This window comes from Orbicella franksi, chromosome 12 (assembly GCF_964199315.1).
Source record: "Orbicella franksi chromosome 12, jaOrbFran1.1, whole genome shotgun sequence".
NCBI classification, from domain to species: Eukaryota; Metazoa; Cnidaria; class Anthozoa; order Scleractinia; family Merulinidae; genus Orbicella; species Orbicella franksi.
The window spans coordinates 26,537,045-26,551,178 of record NC_138156.1 but is presented as its reverse complement, the minus strand read 5'-3'; the positions used below and the strand labels follow the sequence as shown (position 1 = coordinate 26,551,178).

The window sequence follows — 14,134 nt, the reverse complement described above, 5'->3', positions numbered from 1 at the left end:
AAGGGTGGCATAATGTTATCCACTTTAGCGTAGATTATTGCATTAACACTTATCCACTGGGTAGCTTGTTTTATCAACACTCACCCGATGAATGGCGAGTGGTTCAAAGGGTAGATAACTCTATCCATCCGATAAATCGTTATTAAGCTGTGAATAAGGGTTGGCAAAAAAAACTATGCTATCAATACAAATGGCTAGTAATTTATCCGTCAGATAGCGTTGTCGCCCTTTAAACAACAGAGGACAGGAGTACAACGGGGAACGGCACCCCTAGGGTACCTGTGACTTAGCTGATAAGTGGTATCTATAGCAACGCCCCTACCCCTTTTATTTCAATATTTTGGGAGGTATTTGAAAGCAACTGTGAATGATCGAGAACAGTTCCTGATCGAGAAACATCTGAAATTACGGTGAACTGAAACGACGAGCATGTTCAAGGCCAAATGAAGGGGTACGTCATATTAATCTAATCCCATCAGGGAGGAAACTCAGTCATAAAAGGGACGGAAATGCTTCTTGCAAGTGTGAATACCATCCCCCCAATCACCACCACAACTAATTCATTTCCTTGAGACGTGTCTGAATCGAAGCACTACCAGTAAATATGATTCTGATTACGAAAAGAAGTTAATTCGATGCTATTTTTACTATTATTAATAATTGCTTTTGAACAATTTGGCCGATTGCTAAACACATCCATTCTGAGTAGAATTACATGAATTTTTAAAACCACTATTTTAGCTGCCAGACATAACGGGTAAAAAGGTTTTAAAACATCTTTCACTGTTATGGGTGTATTATTTACAGACTAAAAAGAAGAAAAGCTTTAAAAAAAAATCATTTTTAAGCACATCCGCCAAACATCGTGGGCGGCTCACCATAGTCGTCGAGATCTATTTTGGAATTACTGATTACTCAGAAAATCAATTTATGTAGAAATCTCTATTCATCATAGACTGACTCCTAACACCATGTCGTAAATTGGATCATGGCGTGATAATACAATAGCTAAGATCTCAAAGTGGTTCCGCCAAAATAAATTGATTAGTCACGCTTAATGTTGCAGCACTGTTCCCCATCTCAAGATTGGAAGAGAGTTTTGTAAAAACACGTCACTCGCAGTGTGAGAGCGAAATGGCGGTTGCAAACTACACATTCGCAATGATTGAGGTAAATAATTTTTCAAATGAAACAATTGCCCTACGGAGTGTTGAAATCGACTAAAAGGCCCTTTGGGCAAAAGTTATCAGTAGGAAATTTTTGTTTAAATTCTCTTTTATGAAAGTCTCGTCGTAATTTTCCCACGGTAAAAAGTATGTAAAAAGTATAATGTTCTCTGTAGTCAAAATCAGCGAGCAATTACTTGATGAAAATTTCCGTGCATTTGAGCTGATTGTTACATTTGTAATAAAGAACTGTATATTGCTTCCAAAAGCTCAAAGTACGAACGCCCAGGGGGCGAATGCATGTGAAGAAGGTTTTACCCTTGATAAAATTACTTTAAACTTCACTCCGAGAGTCATCTTTGAGAACGTTCGAGAAATTTAAACAAAGTTGAATTAACTAGTGTCCACTTATTTGCCAATAATTAAGACCCGCAGAAACACGAAAGGGCGGAATTCTTGAGTATACCCAAAACAATATCAAGAAATGTGAATAACAAATTAAATAGTGCTTTCATTCACAGATGCTCGTTTAGTTCTTTTTTCTTGGCGTTACAGACATGTGGCTTTCGCCGTGTTATAAAATATTAAAGGGGCAAAGCGTTCCATCACAAGAACCAATCAGAAACCAGCAATTCGAAGACGTAAAAGAAATTAACTTTCGCCTCAAGACAGCGCGGTACTTCAAACATATTATTAAGTTCTGTTAGTGCTTTTATTTCTCTTTTCATCAAAATAACACACTTGTAAAGCGAAACTAGCGTAGAGGAACTGTTGACTTCAAAACAGTACTTAAGTAGTTTGAGAGTACGGACTTCAGGCTGAATAAACAGTATTTGACTGATCTCAACCCGTGGGAAAGTACAGGTGTATAGTAAACTTCACTAATTCGGCTTGTTTTGTTCCGTGAATTAATCTTCACAAATTCGACGTGCGAGAAACACTCTTGTCCGCTCAACTGTTTTGTTAAAAATAGTCTCTGTTTTTTTATACATATATTATGCTTGTATCGCGATTTTATATGTTTACGAATAAGTTTCAACGTTAATTAATTATCTCAAACTTCCACGTTTTGTCTAGTAAAGAGGCTTGTCTTCGTCAAACAAATATTGTTACTCTGACAGCCATATTTTAAAAAAAATCCGGTTGTCAGCGTTCCTTTTAATGAAGAGAGTCCATATTATTTGTTTTGAATGCCCAAATTTAATTCTAGACAAACTAATTCCCTGGCATTACCAACAGAGAAGACTGGAGGTCTCGATTAAGCCATTTCAACCAAAAGTAGTTTTTTGAAACCTTAAGGAAGCTCAATTTTCCCACTCTTTGACTGCCAAATGCCTCGAGGTGTTGATTTCATTTAAACTAACTGAAAATTAACCCAAAAATTGTATTTGAAGATGCAAAGTGCTGATTTTATTCCCACTAAAAATTAGCGCAGAAAAAACCCTTTCAAGCCATCTAAAGAATTTTCTTTTGCAGTTTTGTATTTTCAAAAGCCATCTGATGGATGTGGTATATCTCGATTAATTTCTCGTTTCGGCTTTATTGAGGCGCCTCTAGCCCTGCTGCCCACTCTTTGCGGTGTGCTCAAATCATCTTGGATAAATATTTATTCGTAGTCGACAATTCACACATTTATTTACCACAAATCGGCACGATTCTTCAAAAACATGTTTTTAGCAACAATTGCTTAAATTTAAGCCATTTCCGTTTTCAAAAGAGAAAAAAGTATTATGTATTTTTGTCAATTTCGTTTACGATAAAATCCCACGTTGAGACCAATTAATCAAAGTAGCTGCCTTTCTTGAGCTTCGGAGTTAAGCTCTGCATGAAAATGAAGAAAACAAATATTATCTGCGATTTCGCCACAGGACCACGAGCTATTTTTTATCAATGCTTATGCAAATTTTTTTTTTATCCAGTGTTAATAAACATTCAAGCTTGCTCATTTATGGATCAAATTTAGCGATTGAGTAAGAGGCACTAGATAAAATTTTATTGCAACGTCGTAGAATCTGCGAGAAGCAACAAAGTTAAGAAATTGTGCTTGAAAATTTAAGGATTTCTTTAATTGTCTAACCTAGAAAAACCCAGATGAAATATGCATGACAAACTTATTAGAGAATATATAAGCCAAACCTTCCTCGAAGATAAGCCTGTCAGATTAAAAAGGCATTTGTTCTTTTTTCAGTTCGGAATAGCAAGTTCCGACTTAACTTATTTCGGGCGTTAGGGGCACTAAAAGTTTGTATAATCAGTCGTCCGACTTGCAAGCGCCAGCCCGGATGTGAAAACAATTTTAATGAGTAATTGAAAAGCGCCCAAATTGAAAGAAACCAGATGAAACTTTATGACGTGAATTATCAAAACCAAATCACATTGGCTGGGTTGCTGTGGGATATGATATTTATCACCCAGCGACCCAGACATCACAGAATGCGAGAGAGTTGAGTGATGAAAATCTCATATGGTTTTATCCTACTTTTCTAGTGGTCAAAGCCAGCTGAAAACATATTGATATTTTGATTATACAAAAATATTTGCGCGATATATTACAAAAGAACATTTCCTGACAGAATCACTTAAGTCGCTACCTCGCCAGAAGACGATCTCACTGAGCAACGCTTGATCAACTGGGAAAAAATGTCTTCTATCAAGGTGTTAATTTTCCTTCTTGGAACTATGGTGATATTCATGAAGTTCCAAAATACTTCTGCGGCGTCCTTATTTGACGGTCTTGACGGTAGGATAAAATCAAAACAAATTTTATTTCAGTTGACTAATGTTCTTGACTATGCATCACTTGTTTTTTGAGAAACATGATCAGTCGCCATAGGTGGTTTTTTTACAAGCTGTCGTTTTATATATACACTAGAAATAATAGTTTAGTCGTGTCCTTTAAGAATACATGGAGTTTAACCCTTGAATAACGTTTTCAGTTGAATTGATTTTAAAGATCGAAGCAAAGGGGAAAAAAGTATGGAACAAAAACAGTAGTGGAAGTAAGAGATAGAGGATTAACTAACTTCTTGTTCTGTCGGCTTTTCCACTGTTAGACGATGATATTAAAATGTTAGCAGAGGACACCGATGACCTAGATGAGTTCGATGCCTCAATGTTCAAGCACGACGATGTAAAAGACGACGCCCAGGAGAAGAGAGGTAAGAACGAAAAAAGAACGAATTTTATCACTGAATTCACCGCATCCAGCACAACAATTAATGCGAGAATTGTCGGATGGAATCGCACCTGTTAAGTACCATACAAAATAATGCATTGACAAATTTGTGGTTAAAAGTTGATGAAATTAAACATTAATCAGTTTCTTATCTAGTAGTCAAATGAAAACTGAGAATTTTCACTTTCCACAGTCTTTCCTCAAGTTTGTTAAGGATTAAGAATCATTTCATGTTACATTTTGTAAAGAGTGAATTGTTTGAGGCTTCTCAAAGTAAGTACTTGACATACTTGTGTAGTACCGAATAATTTAAACATCGCAGGGAGCTGTTTCAATTTTGTGTTTCGTTTAACCACAAAATTTTATTTTTTCCCAAACTCTCCTCGTTTTGCTGTACTAATCCGGGATCGTTTATTTTACAAGTTCAACAATCTTGTGCCTGTGGTACATTCGACAGCTAAATAATTAATTTCAAATTTTCGTTTTACACTGCTGTCCTCGCGAAACTACCAACGATGAACGACTTGGTTTTAAATATTTATCTGAAAAAAAAAGAACTTATTGGCGTTACGATTGGGCACGGAGTGTCTCTTGGTTCACTGTTAAATCAAGACGGCCTTTGTAGTGATTGCAAGCAAAGTCTTCTAAAAGCAATCGGATGTCTTGGTGATCATACAATTAATATCCCGCCAACTCCAACATGCACATGGTTTCACAATTGGTTCACCAACGAACCAATCATATCATTATGATCTGAGTCGTCATCATCGTCATCACACCATCATCATCATTATCACATTCTGATCCTCTTGCTAAGAGTAGCTTAAGTTCAATTGCGCAATTTCCTCAAAGGTAATTAAAAATTCCACTTAGCTTTTGCTTGAGAAAATTGAAAAAACACGTGTTCAGCGGCCGTCATAACAATGAAATATTTAGACGTATATACGAATCTAAATCGAAAGCAATTCTTACTCTCAATGGCTGAAGCATTTCTATACATCAAATGATAAAATCTTTGCTAAGGCCTAATTCCTTATACTCATAAAGACTAACACAACTTACCGCCTGCGCTCCCAAGACCATAACCTCCTCGCTGTCCTCAGAACCAAACACAGGACATTTAGTGATCGCTCCTTTGCATACTCTGGACCTTTTCTCTCCAACCCTACCTGTTTTTAAATCAAAGTTAAAAACTTACTTTTTTTAGTAGACACGATGACAAATTAGCGTATAGCATGCCATAGTCTTATAATATGGTTTTTAAACTGTGTTATTTTTAAATACCTTTTTCTTATTTTGTTGATATAATCGTAATCTTACATCTAAGTTGTAAAGCGCTTTAGAATATTTTATAATTTTCGCGCTATATACATCTAATCTTATTATTTTTTTTTTTTTTTTATTCGTCAGCATGTGCTAACTATTTCTCCGCAAACTTTTGCGAACGGGCCAGGAGTTGGTGCCATTCAAGCAGTCACAGAGGCAGGTTAACGGCCAGAAAGTGCAGGTCGACCTGTCAAGAATGCTAAGGGGAAAATGATCGACAAATTGGTTACAGGTTTGTTTCCAAAGCGCACGTACGAGATACTTCCTTTATTACTTGCTATATTTATGTCCACGCAGATAAGCATGAGTGCAAACTAGAAAACGAAATTGATGTGACTTCATTAAAATTCTAACTTAATAACTGGCTGACTAAGTGACTGTCTCTGACGTTCTACAAGATGGATGGACGTATTGACAGTCTGACCGACCAACGGACTGACGGATTGACGAATTGATGGATTGACAGACTAACGGACTGACTGACTGATGGACTTAAGGACTGACGGACTGACAGACTCACGGACTCACGGACTCACGGACTCACGAATTCACGGATTCAAGGACTCACGGATTTATGGATGCACGGACTCATGGACTCGCGGACGTACGGACTGATCGACTCACCGACTCACCATTCACCCTATTGAAGGCCTCGGGATTAGAGTTTAAATTGAAGAGTTCTGCATGAAGTTATTGTTTGTTTGATTTTGAAAACAATTTATTTGAGGGGGTTTTCTCTGCAATTTGCTTTGCTTCAAATATGGCAATAATTTGTGGAGGTCCGATTCAAGGTTAGCCCGCCTAATAGTTCGATTGACCATATTATGCTAAACGTGATACCAGCACGTGCAAATTAAGCTCCCAGTTAGTAGTAAAATAAGAGGTGCCTTATTCTGGAAATCGGCGGAGCCGATTTGGCCTCACATTGTTGGCCACTCGCCAAAAGGGGAAGATTATATCTTTTATAAGCTTAAAAATACATAGAATTGTAGGTTTCGGAATGCAAGTCTCGAGTGTCTACCAAAACAATTAGACAACCATCCCATGTTTTCTAAGAGCGAATAACAAAGTATGATGTACGTTTGAGGTCTAAAACTTGCTGAATGCACTCGCATTTCGCTCGTGCGTCCACTAGCAGTTTTTCTAGACCTCTAGTGTGTTTTATTTTCTTAGCGAACATACACCACGGTCTATTTGATAATTAGACCACGACTAGTGGCTCCTAACTCATTTTACTAATGAATCTATGTTTCTGTTTTGCAGTTATCAGCCTTGGTGATGTATGCGAGATTATAAGTTGAGCTTTAGATTGGGGGAATGCCTCTATAGTTTGTACATGTTCCAGCTTAGAATAGAATAGCCGCTAAAATTATGGCAAACATTGCGTAGTACTTGATAATTATGTTTACTATTAATCGCGGTACGTATGATACACTATTCACTGTGTAAACTGCTGAAATAAATTTCAGGTGTATATACCGTTCATGAGTTGTGTTGTTTTGTTCTTTCCCAAAACGTAGATTCGATAAATGTGTTAAAATACGTATTTTCATAGTTTTATCTCAAACAGAAGACAAAAGGCGCTTAAAAGAGTTGGTGGTGACTCATTCACTCGATGCATTTCCTATTTCCAATATTTCTCTGTAATTACAATCTAGATGTCGGTAACATTTCCCTCTTTGATGTATAAGGGGGCTCTCAGTTTTTAAAGGTGCGAAAGAAGGTAAACAATGAAATAATGAAAGTTACTTCCGGCTGGCCTAGAAGTCAGTTTCAGAATGGTGAGGCTATAAATAACACAATCGATCGTTCAATCCTCTGCTAGCTGTTCACTTATTGGAGTATAAAAGGGCACGAAAAATGAAACATTTACCCAGAATCTTTTCATAGAGGTGCTCGACATTAGTAGGATTTCTCCATGTTTCACCAAGCTGATCTGGTAAAATTTAAATAAAGTTTTTACCTCACCTTACTAATTTATGGGTTACACACTAAAGGTGGCTCAAAACAGTTTCCAGCACTTAGATTTTGATTGGTCGTTATAACCATTCTTTATCGATTGATGCTACAACCATCACATTTAAACAGTGCCTGACAAAAATAACAAAAGTTTCACTTTTGGAAAGGTATGTTGCACAGTTCATCAAATGTAAAGCTATTAATTCATTTAACGGCATTAGAATGCTGGGCTTACAATTAACCTGTTGGTCGCTGTTAATGTCTGAAAAGGTGTCATACGTGGAATTAGGCAATGCTATTCCCGACACCAGATTACATCTAATACATTACAATTCCGTGATCCTAACAGTCAGCTTCTTCGTGTTATCTCAAATAAGTTAGCTATGATAGCAACTAGTGTAAATATCGAATCTTGACAGGAAGTACAAGAACTCATATTTTCTCTTAATGCCATGAATCCTACTGACTTAAAAGTGTAATTATGTCTGCTTTCCACTATCAGCTAACCACATGTGATAATTCTTCAATCACGGTTTTCAAAATTTATTGAGATAATATTCTACATGTGGGCAAATTCATACTTTGCAATGACCCTTTACACAAATGCGCAGTGGCATTTGTCTTCACTCAATACAGTGTTTGGCTTTTTCAACAGTGTGCAGTTCAATAAAAGGTAGCTAGCGTAGCAGGCGTATAAAGGGGAGGGGGTGGGGAAGGAGGAAGAGAATTCGGGGAAGGGAACGCGTTCCTTTTTCCCTCCCCCCTCCCACTCCTCCATTTTGTTTCCCGAATTCCCTTCCTCCTCCCTCACCCCTTTCCTTTTATACGTCTGCTACGCAGGCTAAATTAAAGGTCACAAAATGAGGATTTGTCTTTAGGTTGATGATAACACATACCCACAAATTTAGAAAATGAGTAAATTGAATGATTACGGGTTTAAAGAACCACCACAGAACAGTAACAGATGATGACAGATTGACTACGTTCTGTGAGTATAAATGCCTCCGGTTAAAGGGGATATTTTGAGCTAAAGTTTGTCTTTGTGCAAGTCACTGAAGAAGGTTGTCCCACAGAGCATAAATACAAAATGATCTCCAAACAGCTTCTCTGCTTGCTCTCGGCTGCGGTTCTGATGATGCACCACTCAATGAATAGTCAATCATTTTTTTGTTTTGAAGCTGTAATATATACACTTTTTTACTTCTTTGATATTTATATAAGAGAAAAGGCATCCCCACAGCTTTGGAGATTATTTTTCCTTCGCTTTGAAAAGAAGGGACACATAAACAAATCCTCTACCAAAACATCCACGCAACGCGCGAATAACTTACGCGGACAAACTGGGTACTATGTCTAAAAATAACTTAAGAGGGGTTACCTTGGTATAAGGCCTATATGGGGATTCAGTCTCTTCCCTTGATAATCTCTTGGGATATAAGTCATGCATGTAAGTACTCATGACTTTATTGGAATATTTTTTACAGCCATGACGAACGACGCAGACATGGTAGAAGCAGATAAAGTGTATCGGCGTGGTAAGCAAGCTCTCCTTCAATCTCTTGATGGGGATGAGGGGAGAGACCTACCAAGGGTACCGGGGTGAGATCCTATTGCCTGTTTTTATGTGACGTCATCATTTTCCAAAATTTTAAATTACCAATCCTTCTGAAGTTTAAGCTTCATCAGATTTAAGACCCTCTAAGAGCTTGACGTTTTACAACGTTTGAGATCGACAGGGTTCCTCATTAACCCGGAGATTGCGTAAGCAATCTAAGGGTATATTTTGTTATAGAAAACGTTTAAATTTCCAAGTTCATGCGCTACGTTACATTAAAATGACGGCCCGAGAAGGCTCTCGCATAGGTCAAAAGAGGAGTTATTGCTCACGTTTTAGCTAACTGAACAGTCCTTGCATGAAAAGAATTATTATTTCAAAAATTATCATTTCAATGTGTCGGAACTCTACAGTATTAATTTTTCGTTTCAAAAACAAAAGTCAATGACATGTACAGAGATGATCGGTGTATTTGTACAGTCCTAACTCGTCGGAAGCGTGCTTGTGCCAAGATAAACCTACTTGAGTAGCTACACAATTACAACTATTCTCTAAAAACCACAAGTAGTTAAGAATTCCGCCTTAAAATACTATGTCTGCGTATATGAGAAATCTACGAAAATTTCATAAAAATATCATTAAGCTTTGGGGGGTTCCAAAAATTGCTTTAGCATACTTTTCAGAAGGTAGCATTTTTCTCTTTTCTTTCAGTAGTGGCATATGTTTATGTATCACTGTTTATACCTCATTCATTTGTTTTCGTTTTAGTTTTTTGTCGTTCATAGCCCCATAAACACCCTAAATACCTAGGAAGAGAATTTAACTTTGGACATTGCCTCTGTCATAATGTTTTTTTCTGGTTAGGGCTCTGTGTCAGTTATCTACCTTGAACAAGAGGAAATTTCTTCGACCGTTTCATTTCTACCTTGGAATGTTACTATCCGGTTAAAAATTTCAGTATAAAGACTAATATTGTTTAAAACCTCGAAGCAAAAACTCGACGATAAGAAGTCTCCCCTATACACACATCACTATGTACCTTTCAATTTTTTTTTCTAGAGGTATTTCCGTTGAGGCAATATTGCCAATGATACAAATTGCCATGACCGGGTTCTATCACTGTTACTCTTGTGACCCAATGGAAAGGATTAAGCATTCTAACTTGAACCTAACTAAAAATCTAACTTGAAAAACTTTCATCACGAGAAACGTTTCTAATGACATATGGAATTTTAAGCTGAGAATTCCGGTCAGAGTATCTAAGTAGTTCCCACATCATAAAAGCAAACACAATATTGAGTAAATTACTTTGGCAGGAAGCGCAACACGCGGCTCACAAGTTCCACTAAATTACCTGCGGTTCATTTTCCGTGAAAATCATTCTGTTGGTTTTCTGTGTTGATTGACCCGATCAACAAAGCTTAACGGGTCAGCTATAACTTCAGTCTCACTTCGTTTGATTGGTCGGGAAGGAAAAAAACCAACAGTAAGATCTTAACGACAAGATGCAAGAAAATAAAAATGAAAACTACTGATCGAGTGCTACTGAACAATGCTGGCTGTAAGGGCTGAGGAGTAAGTACATCTTTTGATTGCCGGAAGAATTGTAAAGTGACCAGGTTTTCGCGAAAATGTCTCACAAGAAGCTGTTAGTGTTTATTTTTGTCGTTGTTTTAGTCTCGCTTCAATCTCAAAAACTGGAGGCACTGGCAAATCATGGCAAGTGGATCAACAAGGTAAGGAAGAATAACTTCTTATGGGAGCTTTCGGCCGATAACTAAATCAAAGTGCTCTGTGAGCAAACTCGAGAACTGAAGAGGTGAATGAAATTAGTCATAGAATTACCCGTATAATATTAACCATAACACGATTATTGCTCATGGTTTTCATAGAATATGACAGAATTCTCGAATTTGCGGAGAACGACAACGACGCTGATAAATTGACGTGGATGTTTTCTAGAGGAAGAAAAGACAATCAACGAATCTACAATGGCCATGATCTAATTGTTAATTAATGCAAAGGTTGCTCCTTTATCAAATATGAAGCATGTGTTTTAGAGTCATTGTTAGCTAGAACAGCGAGTTAGAATTTTCAGACTCCTAGAACGGAGTTCGGCTAATTTAATTTTCCAAGTCTTTCAGAACAATTAACCTTACCGAATGTTTTCCTTTCCCTCTGCAGATTTTCCAGTACAGGTCATCACCCTCACGTCTGTTTACAATGCAAGTTGACGAAAAAAATCGGATAAATTATCAAGAAATTCTATAAAGCAATAAAAATTATATAAGTTCATTTTTGGTAGCAAGTATTGGCATATTTATTTCACACTGGGTGGGGGGAGGGAAGCCACGTTTGCACAGGGTTAGGGTTAGGGCTAGAGTTAACAGCATGACAAGGTTGTTTTTCGATAACAATCTCAAACTAGGACTTAAAATTAGTGCAGGTAATTGTATGAATACGAGTGCAATTAAGGATTGACAGTACGAATGATATTTCAAACCTCTCTCAGAATTGCACGAACTCATAAGCGAGTGCAATTTAAAAGAATTTCCAAATATCATGAGTATTGTAAATCCTTAATTTCTCGAGCCTTCGTTCGATTACTCGTTTATTATGACTAAGAAAATTGCGAACGCGTGCGCGTTAATTTGCACTGCAGTGCAAATTAAGAGTGAACGAAAAATTGGCCTGCTCTCAGCCAATCACAATGAAGTAATTTTCTCAGCTATAAAGTAAGCAGTGACATACGCGCGCTTTGAAAGAGGAGATCTATTATCAAATCCTGTTAGGGCTCAGTTTTATTCTTACCAAGTTTGATTTCATTCCACAAAGTCACTCAAAACCAAAATTTATGGTCATAATAACTACTTAATGATCGTGTTTTTTCTTCTCCTTGTCTTCCTCGCAATGTTAACAACTGGCAAACTGATGTAGTCACCACAGTTCTGAATTGTTTGGTCAATAGTCAGCAGGGCGGAGGTGGGGTAAAATACACTGAACAAAAGAAGCGTTTCAGCAATAGGCACGTTCGATATCTTAATATTCCAACATGGCTCCGCGACTTTCGAGTAAAAATTGCAAATTTGTTAATTTTTTTTTTGTCTGTCAATTCCCAAACGAGAATTGGATACGAAGAAAACACCACCAAATATAGAAGTTTGTCCTGAAAGCCGCGAAGCCATGTTAGAATACTAATATATCGAACGTGGCCTATTAATATACGACTAAGAAAAGTAATACATTGTGATTGGCTGACAGCAGGCCAATTTATCATTAGTTTTTAATTTGCGCTGCAGTGCAAATTAATGCGCGCACGTTAGCAATTTTCTCAGTCATATAATAAATGAGTAATCGTAGGCAACCTCGAGCAATCAAGGATTAAGACTACTAGAGATATGTGAAAATTCTTTCAATTTTGAGGGAATCTTCAAATATCACTCGTAGTGTAAATAATTATTGCACTCGCATTCATACCATTACCTAAAGAGCGTTTTCACTGAGTCACGTGGCCAGCAGCCGCGCAAATTTATTGGAACAAAAGAAAGTGTTTTTATAAGAAAAGAGTTCAACTCCCACAGGATTGGTTTGGTACACCAACATGGCCACCGTTTCAACGTTTTGGGACACCAATATGGCTGCCATGGTATCATGTGAAACACTGTACTTATAACCCTCACTCTGCATTCTAGCCAAACTTAAGCCTAAAAGCTTAGAAGTGTTTACAAAAAGGCTCGTGCAATTTTGAGAAAATTTTCAAATATTACTCGTAGTATAAATCCTTAACTGCGCCCGCATTCATAAATTACCTATAGTTATGCTCCCTCTACCAAGTCTAGACATCTGCATGAAAACGTTGAAATGTTTACAACTATAAAACGGATTTACCACAAAGCGAAAGTTGACATAAAGGCCTTAAGCCAGTGATACGCCTTTTTTGTTAGGGATAAATTGCATGACGAGGTGTGGCCAAACTAGGGTTCAAGGAATACAACAACGTATAATAAATATCAATTGTAGCATGATACAAGTCTTCCTACCGCGAATTTTGCAGGTACATGTCAAAACCCACAGAAAAGATTGCAGTTAAGACTGATTCTAAGGTTTTAACATCTAAAAATGGTTTCAACATCTTTTGTGATTATTTTACTGCCTTTTCTTTCAAATAACTACCTTGGAGTCTTGTTAATTTGAGGTAAATGCGAGATGTTTTTATTCGAATGTAATATTTTTGCAAAAATTGCAAACGATCGCGTTGGTCTTGGTCTTCATATAATAATTTTTGTTGTGATTGAAATGAGCTTTGTATTTTAAGACTATAAAAACAGAAGAATTGCTCTTTCTAGATCCAGATGGTATCATAGCTGCGTAGTTTACATAACAGAACGTTTCCCGACTTCATCGTCACATTTGGCAGATTTCAGGTCGTTAAGGACCCAATTACGAGTTAAAAATGGATAAGCGTACTTTCTTCCGTCTTCTTCTGTTTTTTGGGATTTGGTACATATGTACTGGCCAGTCGCCATGGTCACCGAGGTAAGAATAATGTATTTGCACTTAACGTACTTTAAGGGCTAGCAGGATGAAGATCCTTCGTGTTTGTGGATCGATTGAATGATTCTAAACAATATGGAATTGTATTTCTTCGAAATGCAATCAAAAAGTAAAAATAATATTAATATTAATAATACTGACAATAATAATGGCATTTACTTAGGGACGATAAAAATGGTGCATAAACACTGCTCTACTCACAACATTTGACTGCAAAGCTTGTACGTACATGTTGTGCAAAATAATGTCAGAAATTAATTTTAAAATTTCGGACATTCTGAGCAATTTGGTTTGGTTTTCCCGATCTTTAGTTTTTCAGTATGAAATTTTCATCTTTCTCAGCCTTGTCAGCGTTTTCTTAGCAAAACGGGGTAGAGTTACATCTGTGTTTTAAGAAAA

General features: G+C 37.1%; 1 protein-coding gene across 1 annotated transcript; it reads left to right on the top strand.

The window, feature by feature from the left end:
• Positions 1-3,595: 3,595 nt before the first annotated feature.
• Positions 3,596-7,144, top strand: LOC145463348 (antimicrobial peptide damicornin-like). The gene is made up of 4 exons (XM_081447098.1): positions 3,596-3,906; positions 4,220-4,324; positions 5,752-5,899; positions 6,931-7,144. The coding sequence occupies exons 1-3, from the start codon at positions 3,807-3,809 to the stop codon at positions 5,868-5,870; spliced, it is 324 nt and encodes a 107-aa protein (XP_081303224.1). The 5' UTR covers positions 3,596-3,806; the 3' UTR covers positions 5,871-5,899; positions 6,931-7,144.
• The last annotated feature ends 6,990 nt before the right edge of the window (positions 7,145-14,134 follow it).

Coding starts and splice junctions, on each gene's coding strand:
- LOC145463348 (XM_081447098.1), top strand. CDS start 3,807: ATGTCTTCTATCAAGGTGTTAATTTTCCTTCTTGGAACTATGGTGATA. Junction 3,907..4,219: donor CTTATTTGACGGTCTTGACG/GTAGGATAAAAT, acceptor TTCCACTGTTAG/ACGATGATATTAAAATGTTA. Junction 4,325..5,751: donor CGACGCCCAGGAGAAGAGAG/GTAAGAACGAAA, acceptor TTTATTCGTCAG/CATGTGCTAACTATTTCTCC.